General features: G+C 42.5%; 1 protein-coding gene across 2 annotated transcripts; it reads left to right on the forward strand.

The window, feature by feature from the left end:
* Positions 1-8,649: 8,649 nt before the first annotated feature.
* On the forward strand, positions 8,650-12,710 carry LOC117439314 (troponin I, slow skeletal muscle-like). Of its 2 annotated transcripts, XM_034075204.2 has the most exons (8): positions 8,650-8,704; positions 9,268-9,277; positions 9,437-9,481; positions 9,837-9,878; positions 10,308-10,439; positions 10,537-10,626; positions 10,714-10,896; positions 12,369-12,710. In XM_034075204.2, the coding sequence occupies exons 3-8, from the start codon at positions 9,458-9,460 to the stop codon at positions 12,468-12,470; spliced, it is 573 nt and encodes a 190-aa protein (XP_033931095.1). In that variant the 5' UTR covers positions 8,650-8,704; positions 9,268-9,277; positions 9,437-9,457; the 3' UTR covers positions 12,471-12,710. The 2 variants fall into 2 exon arrangements, with proteins under 2 accessions (XP_033931095.1, XP_033931096.2); XM_034075205.2 differs by lacking the exon at positions 8,650-8,704 and having other exon boundaries at positions 9,228-9,277; positions 9,400-9,481.
* The last annotated feature ends 5,963 nt before the right edge of the window (positions 12,711-18,673 follow it).

Genomic DNA, 18,673 nt, shown 5'->3' on the forward strand with positions numbered 1-18,673 from the left:
CTGTGGTTAGAGAAGATTAAATGTCACAGTACTAATTTCTGTTATTCAACCTTGATCACTCTGCACTTGCCCCTTGAATAACTCAGAGGTAATGACAAGACCTAACAGTCTCTGCATGGCTGCCATACACACACACTTTGTTACGGCCAGCATGTTATTAACCTTTATACCGGATGACATGTTTGAGAAGGGCCCTTTCTCATTTCATCAAATCCTCCTCCTCGACTCCTCGACTCCTCGGTCCTCCGGTAGTGACCCGGAAATGAATTTCAGCGCGCCATGTTGAAGGACATCTCATTTCTCTAAATGCACTTCGAGGACCGAGGATCGAGCGTCGAGGAGGCTCTCTGGAGGAGCTATAACCGAGGATACACTGATGGGTCCTCCACGGCTCCTTCGTGGATGCATCTCCGGGAACAGAGATGTTTCAAAGAGGCGTGACGCACGGCCGGACTTATCTCAGCCAATGACAGCTCTGCATGCATCCCCTGGATATTATTTGATTAACTGCTCTCATCGTGACGCGATGTTTACAGTGAGAACTACGGTGGCCCTGAAGTGCAAGACACCACAGCATTTCAGAAAACACTACAGCATTTCACAAAACACAACAGCATTTCAGAAAACGCCGCAGCATTTCAGAAAACGCCGCATCATTTCACAAAACACAACAGCATTTCAGAAAACGCCACAGCATTTCACAAAACGCCACAGCATTTCAGAAAATGCCACAGCATTTCACAAAACGCCACAGCATTTCAGAAAACGCCACAGCATTTCACAAAACACAACAGCATTTCAGAAAACGCCACAGCATTTCAGAAAACGCCGCATAATTTCACAAAACATCACAGCATTTCACAAAACGCCACAGCAGTTCAGAAAACACCACAGCATTTCACATTGGACGAAAGGGTATTCCTTTGGGGAGAACACTTCTTGTTTGTGATTGGACAGAGCCAGCCAGAGAAGCACTACTGTGATTGGTTGTTTTTGCTGCCAGTCAAGAAATGACGCTTCGCGATTGGTCAACGCCTGACAGCGCAATATGTCCCAACACATTAGCCGTTAGCACAAACTCAGAGCTCACAGCTCCTCATATCTGTTCAGAAACTGGACAAAAGTTAAACAAGTACAAACCACAGACTGTCTGTGTCATGGCGAATACAGTCGCTGCTTTATTTATGTCTGTATGACGTTGTTGTGAGTGTGGACGGAGCAGCTACAGGTTAGTTTAGCCTAATGCAGCGGTGGGGAAACTCCGGCCCCCGGGCCGCGAGACCATTTGGTATGGCCCTCGAGGTAATTTATAACACACGCAAAAAAGAAAAAAAATTAAGAAATCTAGACCGCAAAATAATTAAACAAGCGAGTGCCTGTTTTTCCTGGCAACGGTCATGATCCTTGAACACAACACGAGCCTAACGTGTCATCACGTGGTATATGTCTCGTCTGACAGGGGTGCAGTTCTGACGGAGAGCACCAGAACGCCGCTCCGGGACGCGTCTATCGTTATTCCAACCCAGTTTAGATTTAACCACGCCCACTTCCGCATTACGCAAGAACGTAGCTCTAAGCGATAGCATCATAGACTTCTTAATAATAATAATAATAATGGGTTCCATTTATAAAGCACTTCATATTTGAATTCAAATCCCGAAGTGCTACAAGTAGTGAGCATGAACAGTATAAATAAACATTACACAACACGGTAGAATTAATAAAAAAAAGCAATACAAAAATAAAAAATAAATAAAAGGGTGATAAAAAGGTCTAGGCAAAGGCTCTTTTGAAGAGATGGGTTTTGAGGCCTTTTTTAAAAGCCTCCACGGTCTGTGGTGCTCTCATTTGGTCGGGGAGAGCATTCCACAGGCTGGGAGCAGCCGAGCAGAAGGCCCGGTCTCCCATAGTACGGAGCTTAGTCCTGGGGGGTTTGAGGAAATTGGAGTTGCTGGAACGGGTGGTCCGCAAGGAGGTATGGGGGGTGAGGAGTTCCTTGAGGTAGGGAGGGGCAGTTCCATGGACACACTGGTGGGTGAGGACGGAGACCTTGAATTCGATCCTCAGTTCCACGGGTAGCCAGTGTAGTGCTTTAAGGATGGGGGTGATGTGATCATATTTGCGCACCCTCATCAGGATCCTAGCAGCGCTGTTCTGAATGTATTGGAGCTTCTGGATGCTTTTGTTAGGGATCCCGATGAGGAGTGCATTGCAGTAGTCCAGCCTGGAGGAGACAAAGGCATGGACCAGCTTTTCGGCGCATCAGACAGAGTGAGTGTGGGGCGGAGTTTGGCGATATTCCTGAGGTGATAAAAGGAGTTCTTGCACAGCTGTTTAATGTGGGCCTCAAAGGTCAGATGGGCGTCCATTTTAACACCCAGGTTGGTGACTATTGAGGAGAGGGTAATGTCCTGGCCGGAGAAGGTGATGGTGGTGATGGTGGATGACCGAACCTGGTGTGGGGTGCCAACTATAATGGCTTCGGTCTTGGAGCTGTTGAGTTTCAGGAAGTTTTGCTTCATCCACGCCTGTATCTCCTCCAGGCAGGCAGTGAGTGTGGGTGAAGGCAGGGCTGCAGAGGAGGTAGGGTTGATCCTGAGGTACAGTTGGGTGTCATCAGCGTAGCAATGGAATGATACTCCATGTCGGCTGATGATAGAGCCAAGGGGGAGCATGTATAGCGGTCGCGGTAAAGCAGGATGAGCAGGATATTGAATAGTTGTTTTTTGTCTTTCCAAAGGATTTGTTGACTGAAAGTAAACGATCCTGTAATCAAAGCCATATCGAAGAGTCCTGAGATTGTATTACTGGTGTTTTATCATCTATAAATAGCCTGTGTGTATTCTCAAATGTCGTTTTCAGGACAAACAAAAGACGTTTTAAATATCTTATCAGCTGGTGTAGAATATTGAATATAACCTTGACTATTACTGTGTACTTCATTTATCTGACAGCATTATTTAATGATACTATTTTATATATATATTTATTTAATGATACTATTTTATATACATTTATTCATATACACACACACTTATGTACTCACACATGTATTTATTCATAAATATACACAGATGTATTCATTCATTTATACACACACAGCATTATTTAATGATACTGTTTTATATATATATATATATATACACACACATCTATTCATTTATAAACATATAAACACACACTTATATGTACTCACACATGTATTTATTCATGTATACACACAGATGTACAGATTCAGATTTCGCGGGTGTGCCGCAGATTCAGATTTCGCGGGTGTGCCGCAGATTCAGATTTCGCGGGTGTGCCGCGTGAGGCAGTGATGTAACCATAGGGATGTAACGACAGGTTGTTGCTGTGACGTAACCCCGCGTCGATGCTTGCGTAATGCGGAAGTGGGATCTAAACTGGGTTGGAATAACGATAGACGCCTCCGGGACTTTAAAAATTGCAGCACCAATAAGGAGCCATACACATGCCGCAGTTTTTGCGTGGCCGTGTCTTTAGTTGAAAGCCCAGTGGAGATCTGTCCATCTGTCATACTGAGCATACATTCAATATCTTCTTTGTTATTAGCATCTGGTTAGCTAGCTATGCTAACGAATATAAGATGCTTTTTCTCCAACCGGTGAGGTAAAGGCACATCTTTATATGATCATTATAGTTATACAAAAAAAAACAGGTATAAAATACTATATACAACTTGTTTTTAACAAGTTGTTATTAATAAACAAGAATACAGTTTAAAAGGAGTGATTTGGAACATATTCATAAAGAAAAAGTAAATCTGCTTACAGTTCTGTTTCATATGGGTGTTGAGATGTATCCATAGATCTCTTCATTTTGCTCTCAAAGTGCACCAGATTGATGCTTTCAAATTCCCGGAGCATGCCCCCCCGGACCCCCCTAGAGGAGGTTAGGTCCCCCCCCTACTTAAATCATGTTCACATGGATAGGAAACTAAATGCATTTGCACACATCTTGTGTCCATATCTTTCTGTTTGGTGGTCATGCCACAATCGTGCACGTGCATGCATACGCGAGTCATGGCAAGATATCTGGACTAAGAGGTTGCTTTTTCTTTGCAAAGCATGAAAGAAAGGCCAAATGAATGGGCTGTGATTTTTAAGCAGAGATCAATCATTTGTACGGCCCTCGGAGGATGTTGAAAACATTGAAATGGCCCTTGAGAGGAAAAAGGTTCCCCACCCCTGGCCTAATGGATCTGATTCCATTCAGAAAACACGCATTTTAAAAGCTTTTCGCCTGCCGTCTTGTCTGCAGACTTGTCAAAGCGTTAATTCATGGTTTTTACTAACCGTTATCAGTATACTTCGGCATCACTTTGAAAGGTGTATTACAATTAAATCACGGTCAAATATGTTCATTTTGTTGTAGTTGGTATCTCCCATATAATTGACATGGAGATACGCCCCGCGCCCTCTCCAGCGCCTCTTGTTTGAATGACAGGAGCAAACACAGCTGACAGCCGCGGTGAAACTCGAGCGATTAGACTAGAGCGATGCGAATATTGGGTAGTCTACCATAGTATTTGCATGGAGATAAGCCCCTTAAAAACCATGAATTAATAAAGCATTAATACTGTGTTTATATATACAGGGTTTACTCCTGTCATTCAAACAAGACGCTGGAGAGGGGGCGGGGCGTATCTCCATGTAAATCCTATCGGATCCATCAGGCTAAACTAACCTGTAGCTGCTCCGTCCACACTCACAACAACATCATACAGACATAAATAAAACAGCGACTTGTATTCGCCATGACATAGACAGTCTGTGTTTTGTGTTTTTTTATATGTTTAACCTTTGTCCAGTTTCTGAACAGATATGAGGAGCTGTGAGCTCTGAGTGTGTGCTAACAGCTAACGGCTGATGTGTTGGGTCAATCAAGAAGCGTCATTTCTTGACTGGCAGCAAAAACAACCAATCACAGCAGTGCTTCTCTGGCTGGCTCTGTCCAATCACAAACAAGAAGTGCTGTGGTGTTTTCTGAAATGCTGCGGCGTTTTCTGAAATGCTGTGGTGTTTTCTGAAATGCTGTGGCGTTTTGTGAAATGCTGTGGTGTCTGGGACTTCAGGGCCACTGTAGAGAACAGCTGTGAGGTCTGTGCAGAAAGCAGAGCAGTGTGTATAATATATATCACTCAGTATAACAGGCCTACTCTCTTTATTTGCTTTAGTTTAGTAAATCTACAAAGAGTCGATATTTTTCTAAAACCATTTAGTGCTTCACATAATAAAATACACAACGGCTGTAGCCTGTTTTAGGAACTGTGCGTGTGTGTGGTGTAGGTGTGTGTGGTACAGTGTGTGCGTAGATGCAGCGGACAGACGGGTCTCAGTTGGTTTGGTGTCCTCTGCTTACTTTTAATACTTGTAAATACAACTTTTGGCCCGTAACTTATTTTCCTCTCAGCGACCAGAGAGGGGAGAGGGGGGGGGGGATATATCCAGTCTCTGATAGTGTTACGTTATTATGAGAGTGCTCTGTTTGATTCTGAAATGGTATATATTTATATAAATATATACATATATATATATATATATATGTGTGTGTGTGTATGTGTGTGTCCCCGCATCTGTAGCCTGTTATTGTCTCATTATACCGCACTGTGAATTAATTAAAAGTAAATATATAAGTGGTCATGAACACATCTGTCCATCAGACAGAGGGCTGCTGTGCCTCCTGTCATCATTAATGGATGTCTCTTTAAAATGACCGCTCAGAGGAGAGGAGTTCTCATTTCTCTAACCGCCTGCTGCTTCCCCTCCTCTCTCCTCGGCTCGCATCTCCTGTGGGCGGGACTAAGTATCGAGGATAGGAGTCGAGGAGGGGAGTTAGAGAAATGAGAAAGGGCCTAGTCAGAAACAGTCAGAAACAGGCTTGATTTTGACAAGTTAAAAACAGCTTTTGATGGCAAAGGGAGCTTTAAATATTCTTATATTATGACTCAGCTCTTTGGGTGTGTATTCTTCTTCCCATCAAATGCTTTATGATTAAGCTATCATTTAAACCCTCGGCCCTGTTTTGGTTCCTCACTCTTTTTACCTTAACCCTTAAAGGTGGGGTAGGTAATTTTGGAGAAACCGGGAGAAACCAGCTCGAGTGCTCTAGAATTTGAAAATACACAGCCTGAAAAAATCTGCCACTTCCTTACAGAGCCCCTCCTCCAACACACACGAAGGCACACATGACCAATGAGGGCACGAGGTAAGTTTGTGCACAGATGGAAGGCTGACAGGCAGGTAGGCCATCCAGTTATTTTAGTTAGTTAAATCCTAGCGCACTCGAGCTGGTTTCTCCAAAATTACCAACCCCCCACCTTTAAGTTTATAGTACATTTCATAGTTAATTAGTTATCTTGTTTATTAGATAGTTTGTACGCTTAATATGAATGTATAGAGAATATTTGTTTAGCTTAGCATTAGCCTTAAGAACTGGAAACAAGGGGAAACAAATAATTTCAAAGGTAACACAATCAAATACCAGCATCTCTAAAGCGCACTTATAAACGTGTTTTATCTCAATTGTTGAATTGGCACTAACAAGTAATATAAACGGTTCAGACACATAAGCTTCCATAAAACTATGAGTGTTCTTTAGTTCTGCTTTCAAAAAGTGTTGGTGGCAGATTTGGTTTCTGCGGAGCCCCCTAGGGGACATGGAGAAGAAGCAGTTCGGCTGCTACGGCAACACAGAAACCACAACAATGGAGCGGTTCATCGATTTTACTTTGAGCTTGGCCTTAAATATAAAGATATAACATCAGTGCTTGGCAATAGGCACGGGTTTCACACATAGACTGTATATATAAAGGGTTTCACATAAGTGAAGACACCTCAAGAGAATACTCAGAGCGAGGGGACATGCACGTCAGCTAGGGGGTGGCTACTTGGGCTCAAGCCCCGGATGTTTTCTGAAAAGCCCCGGATGTTTCACTTAAAAAAAAAAAAAATTATATATTTTTTTGAAAACGTCTCGGGAGTAATGTGCAGTACCGGAGTCCACCAGAGAGGCAGCCACTGTGGGACATTAGCCTGCATACTGCGTAGCCTGCCCTGAAGAAGAAGTGATCCTTTCTAGTGCCTGACAAGTTTTAAGCTAATAGCCTATACAGTTATGGATATTAGAAAGTTATTGTCATCGAAGCAGGCGCCACAAGCTGCAGCAGCAGCAGCAGTATCAGCAGCAGCAGTATCAGCAGCTGACAACAATGTCATCACCAGCAGTCAAGAAATGGATGATGTTTCAGGTTTGTTAATCTCATGGTGATATCTGCACTCTGGCTGACTGAGTAAGAAGTGAAAAAGAGTGATGTAACGTTAATGTTATAGCTAGTAAACATGGAGTAACCACACTAAGTATACCCTTATATTTTAGTATGTATACAGAACATGACTACAAATTATCCTAAGATGTAACGTTAACCCTTCATACCCCAGTCTACTTTTAAGACACTATAAAATAACGTATTCCAAATGTATTTTGTTTTCGCGCGTGGAATTATACCGGCTCTCGTTTCAGTACACATAAAAACAGAACTGACAGGCAACCCTCTGAATCAGACTCCGATTGGCTGTGACTGCATCCAGAAACGTGACTCTTACACTCTTTACGTCACAAACAAAGATGGTGGATGAGAATAGATCTATAAAACTATAAGCAATGCGCCAGAATCAAGGTGAGACTATCCGCATCCTTTAAAACTCTACGCACATTCGTTTCACCTTAATAAGTAAATGACTATTTGAGTGAGTTAAGGCATTAGTTTGCTTCATTAAAGGGTGTTAATGAGTGTTCTCCAGTGCCTTTTGTCCGCTTTAAGGTGTTATCTCGAGAGGAGGCGACGACCCCCCCTAAAGGATGTTCGGTCCACCCCCCACTTATAAAAAATAGCACTGTACCCCTGCACCCCCCCCCCCCCCAACCCAACGACTCCTGGGCTAAGCCCCGGATCTCCTACAATCCTAAATCCGCCTCTGATGCACGTCCCTCTGAGCTGAGTTATTGACAGATTCGAATTTCGCGGATCAATAACTCATGAACATAACGTTGTAAAAATACGAACAACATGACTTTACAATCATAGCAAGGTAGACAACGAGCTACAGAGTCGCTTTTATCAGAACAGTTCGATACGCGCCGTCATCCGAGCTAAACATCAAGAATTGGTCACACTCTGCAGCTGTAGGAGGGAGAGGAGTGCTTAGGGACCGTCTACAAACTGCAACGGGGTTTTGCGAGATCTCGCAAAACATTTTTATTTATTTATTTTCAAATATTTTTTTTTTCTTCTCCATGTCCCCTAGGGGGCTCCGTAGGTTTCCTTAGTCAGATAGGAAATATATCTAAATGTTTTCCTTGAAGTTATGCTTGAACAATGTATTCTGTCAATATTGTAGACATTGATTTATTTATTTTTGCTACTGTTATTTCACAGCCACAGTTAGAAAATGTGAACAATGCCATTAAGGTAATACGCATGTTTTATATCCCTCCCCGGGTGTTGTCACAGTGGCAGGGGCTGGGGGGGGGGGGGGGGGGGGGGGGATATTCCATGCTCGGTCCGGGGCCAGCACATTCTTGGGGCCAGACGTTATATCTGCTGTCCATGAGCCACAGCGCTCACATAAAAGCTGCCCATTGTCTCCAGCAGCCGCTGTTTGACTCTCGACCATTTGTACAGGTAAAACAACCATTGATTTATTATTACATGTTAAGTATTTAAAACTTACAGTACAGTTTTGACTTTTTATTTAGTTTTATATCTACTATTTTATTGTATTTGTTTGTTATTCTTTTGTTCTGGTTGAAAGTCTGAGTATTTCCAGTATATCTGTTATTACAGACAGTATATTTCACAGTTTAACAGTGGCAAATCTTTTATATGGCATATGTATCTTCATGGAAATAATGACTAGATCTTTGTAAAAATATGATGAGATTACTAAATAACATATGCCAAATCTTCTAATTGAGACTACTGCTGTTAAGGTTTTGTCTGTTTTGTCAGAGTATATAAAGGCACTGCTAAAAAGCCAAACTGAGATGATACTGAATATAGTGAAGGGAACTGCTGTTGTCCTGTCCTTGCTTTGATCCTGTTGTCAAGGGATGTTGAGGAGTGTTTGCTATGTGGCGGCTTAATGTGTCAAATTACATTGTGGTTCACTGGGCCAAGCCATTACTCCTAGACTGTACTAATAAAGACTTCTGTTTGTCTCATGTTGTTTGTTTCTGGGATTACAGTTCAAGTTAGGTAAGAACATGATTCTTCTATCCCTGAATGCTACTGTTGATATTTGTGTTGTTGACTGTTTCTATTCACAATTTAAATATATTTGTTCAGCTCTCTTATACAGTAAATGTCCTTTCCTATAGAATCATCGCCCTCATTTGCACAATTTCTGGGTTTCAGGAGCCCGACAGACCCACAGCCATGAATCCCAAAGGGGGGGAAAAGGTAAACCATCTATATTCTACAGTGTTAATCCAGCATGCAGGGAGAGGGGACACATTGTCCTGGTTCACAAGGCAGAGATCTGGCAGTGGTTATCTGGCAGGAGTTGTTATCAGCATCACTGAGAGCTTTCCCCTTGACTCCATCCTAATAATAAAGCATTATCTTTTCACATGCGTCTGCAGCAGGGGGGGGCAAGTTTGGGGGCTTTCCATACATAGGCCTATTCTGTACTGTCCAGTATATGGCAAAGTTGGGGTACTTAGAATTTTGTCCATCTTCTTTGGAGAAACCTTGACTATAAAATATAATAATGTGTTGTATTGTGAAATAATAATAAGACTCTTTTATTTCACAGCCGAAGTCGAAGATTACGGCTTCTCGCAAGCTCTCCCTCAAGGTGGGTTATGATATCATTTTTTATTTTATTTTTTTAAACACTTTCTTTATTGATTTAGCATATATATACAATATACAAGACATTACACAAACATCCACAATACATACAAAAATGAAGTACATTACAAGTCACTTAAATAACATAAATAAATTAAATTAACTTCACAAACACGTAGGTAGGCTAAGTAAGGAAATATACAAACATGTTGGCAAACATGAATGATATAACTTTTTTGTTGGTTTTACCATGTGGGGCAACTGTGGAATTACCCCTGATTTTGAATGACTTCTTTTAAGATAAGGAAAATTATGGACAATTAGGACATTTGGGTACTTTCTGTTCTTATGTACAACTTAAACACACCAAATAATGAAGTAAACTCATTAGCAACTCGCCAAGTTTTGATTGATATCTGTTTTGTCCAATCAGATGCTTCTCCTCACAAGAGCCTGTGAGGATTTGGAGAAGGAGCGGCAGGATAGGGAGGAGGAGAAGGAACGCTATCTAGGAGAAAAGTTGCCCCCTCTGCAGCTGTCTGGAATACCACTGGACGAACTACAAGTAAGGGTCCTGCAACAAAAACAGCAAATGTACTTCTAAAGCAGAAAACAAAGGACAATGTTTCAGTAATATGTTTAACAGCCTCCTTTTCCCTCAGAATTTATGCAAGGAGCTTTATTCAAAAGTTGACGTTGTAGACGAAGAGAGATACGACTGCGAATTCAAAGTGGGCAAACACAACAAAGATGTGAGTCTCTGAACACCTTATTCAATGCTGAGTCACATTTTTTATCCGTTTATTAGATGTTCATACATTTTCTGTCATATTGATCAGATCCATGAGCTGAAGCTGAAAATACAGGATCTCGGAGGCAAGTTCAAAAAGCCCGCCCTGAGGAAGGTGAGGGTGTCTGCAGATGAGATGATGAGGGCTCTTCTGGGCTCCAAACACAAGGGCTCCATGGACCTCAGAGCCAACCTCAAGTCTGTGAAGAAGGAGGACGTCAAACAGGACAAGGTACTGCTTAAAGATCTCCTATCATGTTATTTGTAGGCTTATGGGTCTCAGATATATAACAACATGTCTGATGCTCAAAATACCAAAGAGATCATGCATTTTAGATATCCCTCATATCCCTCTTAGGGAAGGGATAATTCTGGGTCCTTAGCTTTAAAAAAAAAAAAAAAAGATGGGGGGAGCTTTTGCCTGCTCAGAATTATACCAAGATACTCAGCTAAATGCTATCAGGGCCAGTTTTTGGCACAGATCTGGGGGGGGGGGGGGGGGGGGCGCAGCGCTGGTAGCTCTGGAAGGTAAAAAAACACCGTTTTGACCGTTGGTGCTCATCCTAATTGTCGGCCATGACAACATTCGTAATTAAGTAAATGTAACACCCTTTTCATCCCGGTTACACTTTTCATTTTCCCTGTATGATGGCCACTGTAAGTGATGAAAGTGGGGGATGTTGGCTTATCAGCCGTCCGCCGCTCACAGCCAAAGTGAGAGTGAGCGTGGGAGCGAGCGAGGGAGAGAGAGAGGGCGCACCGGTACCGGCGCTGTTGTTATTAGCATCTGGTGCTAGCTGCGATAACGGATATAAGATGAAGATGTTTCTACAACAAGGGTGGAGGAGAGTCTTCTCCTGACAGACTGAGAGGCTCAGTGAGGTAAAGGACTCTGAGTGTTCAGATAGTTAACTTTAGTCTAAGTTATCTCAGTGGGTCTCAAACGTTTTGATCACAATTTATATGTAAACAAATATTTCCAAGGCACACATTTATAATTATTTGGATAAACTGGTTTGAAACCATTTCAATGTATAGGAAATTAAATCAAAAATATCATTTAAAACTGGAGAGATAAAGAAATATGCATAAATAAATAAATGTTAACTAGGTAAAATAAGATATGAATAAACAGCTAAAATCTCGCCTAGGGCAGTCTAGAACCGGCCCTGGCCGTGATGAAACACCATATCATGTTCCAAACCACACCAAGAATTATTTCTAAAACAGGATGGAGCTCAAATGCTTTTTCTCTGGCGGGTTTACCACAAGGTGAGTTCCTTTTTTAATTTCCTGCTATTTTACACATATTCTCTCCAGTACAGGTTAGCTCTGAGTGTTAGTGATGCTTGCTAATGTAAACAAAGACCATATTACTTCCAAAACACGTTGCGCAACGTTTCTGATAGGGCCGTGGGCGTAAAGCCAGCCTACATTTCCGATATTACGTCATATTGGACGCAACTCTGGATCAGCTCCGTTGTACCCCCGTCTTTAGAGATTTGGGTACGGAGGAAAAGAGAGAGGGTTTTATTTTATGACACTTTGTGAGTTCCTGACACACCGGGGACACATATTTATGTATAAAAGTGCTTTTTGCATGATAGGTCCCCTTTAAGATATGTCGGGAATGTTAGAGACACTACAATCTGTTTAGGAATATGATGTTTTTTAACTTGGATGTTTCGTTTCTGTTCGACCCAGGTGACTGGCAGTGAAGTGGGTGACTGGCGTAAGAACGTGGAGGCCATGTCCGGCATGGAGGGCCGCAAGAAAATGTTCGACACAGCTGGAGGGGCACAGTGAGACCTTGTGAGGAAATTATAAAGCTGGCCAAATGAGAAGAGAAAGAAAGTACTTGAAACAGAAATATGGAATAGTTATCTGAAAGCTGAATGAAGCACAAAGGTCAACCTCTAAGCTGTAGCCATTTTCTGTGCAATGACTCAAAATGGGAGACATCCATTGTTGTTTTTTATATTACCAAAGTACATTATTTTAGTTTTCATATGACATCTTTAGACAATTAAAGTGGATATGAATACAGTTTCAGTCTTTAATGTTCCATATTCGTACTTGACTTTATCACGTTTCATTTCACTGGCACCCGTCGGTTTATGCGAGGCACGTAAAGAGGATTGAAAGCAGTTTAACTCATGATGGATTAAAAAAGGGAGATGATAAATCTAGGGAGGGGGATACAACAGGTGTTACCTAGCTAAACTCATACTCATAATGTTAAAATAGATCGTGACGCAGCCATGAAAGAAAAGAAAGACCATGTTTCATAGTCACACATAATAATCAAGACACATTTTGAACAAGGAAAATTGGTGTCATGATAATACCTTCGAAAAAAGTGGATCTGCCATCGACACAATTGTATTTTTGCTTATTTTTCAGGCTCTAAAAACCCTCTGAAATAATGAGAAACAGAAAAGCAAAGACAGATTATAGACTGATACTTCTGATTCAGCACTTTTTGGTAAATTATATTTTTAGAGTATGATAGAACTAAACCACAGGACACATGACTTGAATCCTAGACTCTGGAACTCCCAGCCGAGGAATTTTAATCCATAACACTGTCCTCCATTATTCCTAGCCTTGGAAAGCAAAAGCCACAGGCCTTACTGTCCACCATATGGCACGATGCTTCTGTCAGTGTGGGACTAATGCGTCCAGCCATTGCTATTTGAGGAATGACCGCAACCCCAGCAATAGCTTCAGATGGTGTATTGTGTGCATAAGTGTGTGTGTATGTCAGTGTGTTTGTGTTTTAAACAGCTGATAGACATCCCTTACACATGCTATAGGAATCACAAACAATGTCTGATGACTGTGTGAAATCCTGATGGTGAAAGTGACATCCTTTGTCATTTTGTCCCAGCATCAACCTCCTCTGTGTTTTTATTCAAGATGAAAAGCTGATACATGACCTCTCAGCACTCAGGCTTAGCAAGATGATAATCAAAAGCAACCCACAGGAGGTATGGAAACTAAGAACACCATATATTTGGTAGATTTGGCAGCTGATATGATTTGGCAGCTGATATAATTCAACACATTAGTTGTATTTCCTTATATAGAGTTGCTGCAGTGGAGACGCTGCACACAGCTGATCGACAGCTGGGACACAAACCACCAAATGAAAAAAAAAACATTAATTAGGCGCATTCACACTGCGGTACTTTTCCCACAAAAGGCGCATTCACACTGCAGTAGTTTTCCCACAAAGGTTCATGCGAACTTAGTTCATGCGAACTCTTTAGTTCGCATGAACTAAGTACAGATCGCGTTCACACCAGAAAAAGTCCCTGGGGGTGGATTAGGCAAATGAAGCCGCTGACGTCACTTCTTCTTCTTCTGCTTTGGGCTTACTGGCAGGCCGCAAACCACTTCACGGCGTATACTGCCGCCCAAAGTCCCCGGACGGAAGTCCCCGGAGTTGGGGACTGGCTTCAGTAGAAGCTGCTGGGACTCCCAGCAGCTTCTACTGAAGCCTTCCGAGTAAATCGCCAGAACGCCGACACCTCATCTCCACCGCTCCCATGTTTTATTTTGTGTTGCCATAAATTAGTCTCTCTGCGTTTCTGCGCTGGGCTAATGCTAATAATGCTAATGCGAGGATAATAAAATGGCGGCTTCACAAAACTTGTTGGGAGTTTTACGGGGCGTGATTTGCAATCTGCCCAACCAATCAGAAATATAGCTCTTTTCTCACAAAAGAGCCGCGGTAAAAAGGTTCTCATGAACTAAGTTCGCATGAACCTTTTGTGGGAAAAGTACCGCAGTGTGAATGCGCCTATTGACTCCACTCTTCAGGGACTCCCCGATACTTTCTTACAGTTTCTCATCATGGGGGGGTCTCCTGTCCCCGGCACAAACACACTGACACACTGCCGAGGAAGGTTATGTGTATTTTGTCATTAACTTTTTTCAGACCACTTATTTATTTATTTTGGTGACAATCCGACCTCCACGCTGCTACTCTGCACTGTAAAAATATTCACCGTGAATTCACAATAAATACCTGGACACATTTTGCTTGACTTTCACAGTAAGATTCACAGCAATTTACTGTGAATGTCTTCACAGTAATGTATTGTAATTTCACATCCATGATATTACAATGCATTGTTGTAAAGGTAAAACTGTATACTGTAACTTCACAGCTTCAATGACTAAGGAACTACTGTGATATTACAGTATGTTACTGGGGAATTACATCATTTTGTTGTACATGCATTACAACAAGGGCCTGTACTTTGGCATTTCTATTGTGAAAGTAATGCAAAAGAGTTGCCAGCCATTTACTGTGAATTTACAATGTGTACTGTGAAAGTAATGCAAAAGAGTTGCCAGCAATTTACTGTCAATTTACAATGATAGACAGTGTTTTATGAATCGGAAAATGTCTGTGCGTATTTATTTGCTTTGTCCTACGTACGCAACCTTCCCACGTGAATCCTACGCAAGGCTTTATAAATGAGGCCCCAGGTCTTGACACACACTCAGGATCTATAAATAGCTAAGAGCGACCTTCACATTGAACACATGTTCCAGATGTGCCTTCCAGGGTTCATTCCTGTCATCGCCACATGCCGAGCGTGAAATGCCAAAAGGTCACAACGCTGAGTCTTCCACCAAACCAGTGGGGATGACAAGCACATTCAAGTGTGGCTGGAAGTGCCAAAACTTGTGTGTTTATGGGATGCAACACACTGTGCTTCATTGTCAGTACCACTTGGTGGCAGTCCACAATAAGAGGAATACAGAACATGTACCATTTTACATATTAGAAAGGTTGCCAGAGAACGTGTTAAGCTATGGAAATGCAGGTAAATCCAAGAAAACTGTCAGTTTTAAGATTCTCATTTAATTGATTTTGATTGCATGTGCAACACACACAAATGAAGTGTCTGAAAGAATCTGGGTTATTTGATTTATTTGGTCAATTTCAACTTGAGAACACAGACAACAGACAATTATTCATAAAGAGACAAATTCTAAATATAATGAATTTGTATATTTTATTTTAGTTATAAACAGGAAAACACATGTAACACTATCTCAAATAGAAAAATCTGATTTCAATCAAATAATCTTGGGAGTAAAGTTGACTCAATTACTGTATTTTTAAGCAAAACCCAGAGAGTGCTGGAAGTGTTATCTTGCCCAGGTTGTTGAGCTTTATGAAAAAACATCTCTCGACTAAACTTAAATAAACTTTCTCCTTATTTTCCTTCATGTTTAAAAACTGTGACTCTCCTGTTTTGGAGGAGAAAATAAACCATTACTTCCACAAGTTGTAAGATGGAGCATGTGGAGCCTGACAATAAATAATTACCACTGTGGCTGTAAGCAGTGCCAGTTCATTTCACTCATGGAAAAGAAAAATGAGTGAGTCGGCGAAGAAAACACCGAAGCTGATCAACATGTTTTCAGCGTGTACGTGTGTGGGGGGGTTGATGAGGAGGCATGATTGATGTTATTAATCTTCTACATACAGAACGATCAGTTTATTTCTTGCAGCAGGGACTGGGGGCTTGACAATATTAAAATGTATTTGACAGAGGGTGGGCTGTCCTGTGACTCAAGCCTCAGTTCATGCAGCGGCTAATGTTGTCGTCTGTGTCTTGTCAAAATGTGTGCCAGACATGGAATTAGTCTAAGTGACACCAAGACAAATTCACCAAGGCACAAACAGGGTACACACAAATGTATTTTCTGAATGCACTCCTGCAGTGGGGTTTGAAATTGTGAAACTAAACCTGAAATCATTTTCTTGTCAATTTCAACTGCAGATACATTCGGAGACAGGATCCAAATGCAACAACTCAAGCAGGGCAGGTTGAATTAAACATTTTAAAGAGCAGGGTTTAAGTAGCTGACAGGGTTAGCAACATGGATGTTCTATATATAGTATAGGCTTCGCCTTCTAAGGCTATCGCTATTGGGTAATCCCACTGCGCATGCGCAGCACTGACAGACTTAATCCACGCCCACCTTTGACGTGGGCCCCACCTACGGACTCACTTCCGTATAAATAGGAAGGAGGCCCGACAATCTGCTCCATTTTTCTTCAGCACTCCGTTGCAGAAGCACAAGCTCTTTTCAGAGCTGCAGGCTAAAAAGCAAAAATTCCTCTTCTAAAAAGCTTTTTGTTCCAATTATTAAGATGCCAAACAGGATACATTATGAGTTATGACCGGCGCTCACGGTGTGAGTCCTGCCTGCGATTGGAGCACGGCTCTCACTCCCCAGGTGTCGTGCACTCATTGTGTCCGTCTCCCTCTGGCCCACAGACAGCGGAGAGCGGACGCTCTCGCTGCTGCGGCTGAGGATGATTGGCTAGTCCAGGGGTCTTACTCCGTGGACCAAGCCCTTGACTTATTGGATCCGAGTGGCGGGCAGCAGTCAGGCGACTCCTTCCCCTCCATTCACGGATCACCATGTGGTTCTCCCATCCTTCCTGTCCTCCGGACGGAGGAGACAGGGCGGGGGTCACGGGTCACCTGGTCACGTGGTATATGTTTCGTCTGACAGGGTTGCAGTTCTGCCGGAGAGCACCAGAACGCCGCTCCGGCATTCAAACATTGCAGTACCCATAGGAGCTGTACACATGCCGCAGTTTTTGCGTGGATGTGTCTTTAGTTGAAAGCCCAGTGGCGATCTGTTCATCTGTCATAATGATCATACAGTCAATAACTTTGTTGTTATTAGCATCTGGTTAGCTAGCTATGCTAACGAATATAAGAAGCTTTTTCTACAACCAGTGAGGTAAAGGCACATCTTTATATGATCTTTATAGTTATAAAAAAATAAGAGAATAAAGTAAACCGGTATAAAATACTATATGACAGTAAAAACAAGTTGTTATTAATAAACAAGAATACAGTTTAAAAGGGGAGTGATTTGTAAAATATCCATAAAGAAAAAATTAAATCTGCTTACAGTTCTGTTTCATATGGGTTTTGAGAGATGTATCCATAGATCTCTTAATGTTGCCCTCGAAGTGCACCAGATTGATGCTTTTAACTTCAACATTCCATCCTCCGGCCCTCGGAGGATGTTGTAAAAATTGAAATGGCCCTTGAGAGGAAAAAGGTTCCCCCCTTCCCCCTGCCCCTGCTCTACGGCTCCCCCCCGGCTCCCCCCTGTTCTTTTATTCGAGTTTATTTGAAGGATGTCTCCCATTCCTCTCTGAAACACTCTGTACTGAGTGGCTTGTCAGAGTGAGTGACATCAGGCTGTGCGCCTCTCTCCTGCCTGTTGGCACGAAGAGAGCTGCCCTTTTTCCCTCTTATGAGAGGGATGTTCCCTTTTTCCTCTCTGACACACTCTGTACTGAGTGTGTCAGATATAGTCTCAAGAAGGCAAGAGTAAACCCTCTCCTAAAGAAACCCACTCTCAACCCGTCCGATGTTATAAACTACAGGCCTGTCTCTCTCCTCCCGTTCCTGTCTAAAACACTTGAACGCGCTGTCTTTAAACAACTCTCCTGTTATCTCAATCAGAACAATCTTCTTGATCCACCAGTCTGGTTTCAAGGCAGGTCACTCCACAGAAACTGCCCTCCTTGCTGTCACTGAGTAACTGTACACGGCTAAAGCAGCCTCCCTCTTCTCTGTCATCATCCTTTTGGACCTGTCTGTTGCATTCGACACGGTGAACCATCAGATCCTCCTTCGCACTCTCCAAGAACTTGGAGTTTCAGGCTCTGCACTTTCCCTCCTCACCTCATACCTCAAAGACCGCACCTACAGGGTAACTTGGAGAGGGTCGGAGTCCGACCCTTGTCAATTAACTACAGGGATCCCTCAGGGCTCTGTTCTTGGTCCCCTCCTCTTCTCCTTGTACACAAACTCGCTCGGATCAGTCATTAGACCGCATGGTTTTTCATACCACTGCTACGCTGACGACACCCAATTAATTATGTCCTTTCCCCGCTCAGAGACCCAGGTCGTCGCACGCATCTCTGCTTGTCTAGCTGACATCTCTCAGTG

The sequence above is a fragment of the Pseudochaenichthys georgianus genome, chromosome 23 (assembly GCF_902827115.2).
Source record: "Pseudochaenichthys georgianus chromosome 23, fPseGeo1.2, whole genome shotgun sequence".
Classification (NCBI taxonomy): Eukaryota; Metazoa; Chordata; class Actinopteri; order Perciformes; family Channichthyidae; genus Pseudochaenichthys; species Pseudochaenichthys georgianus.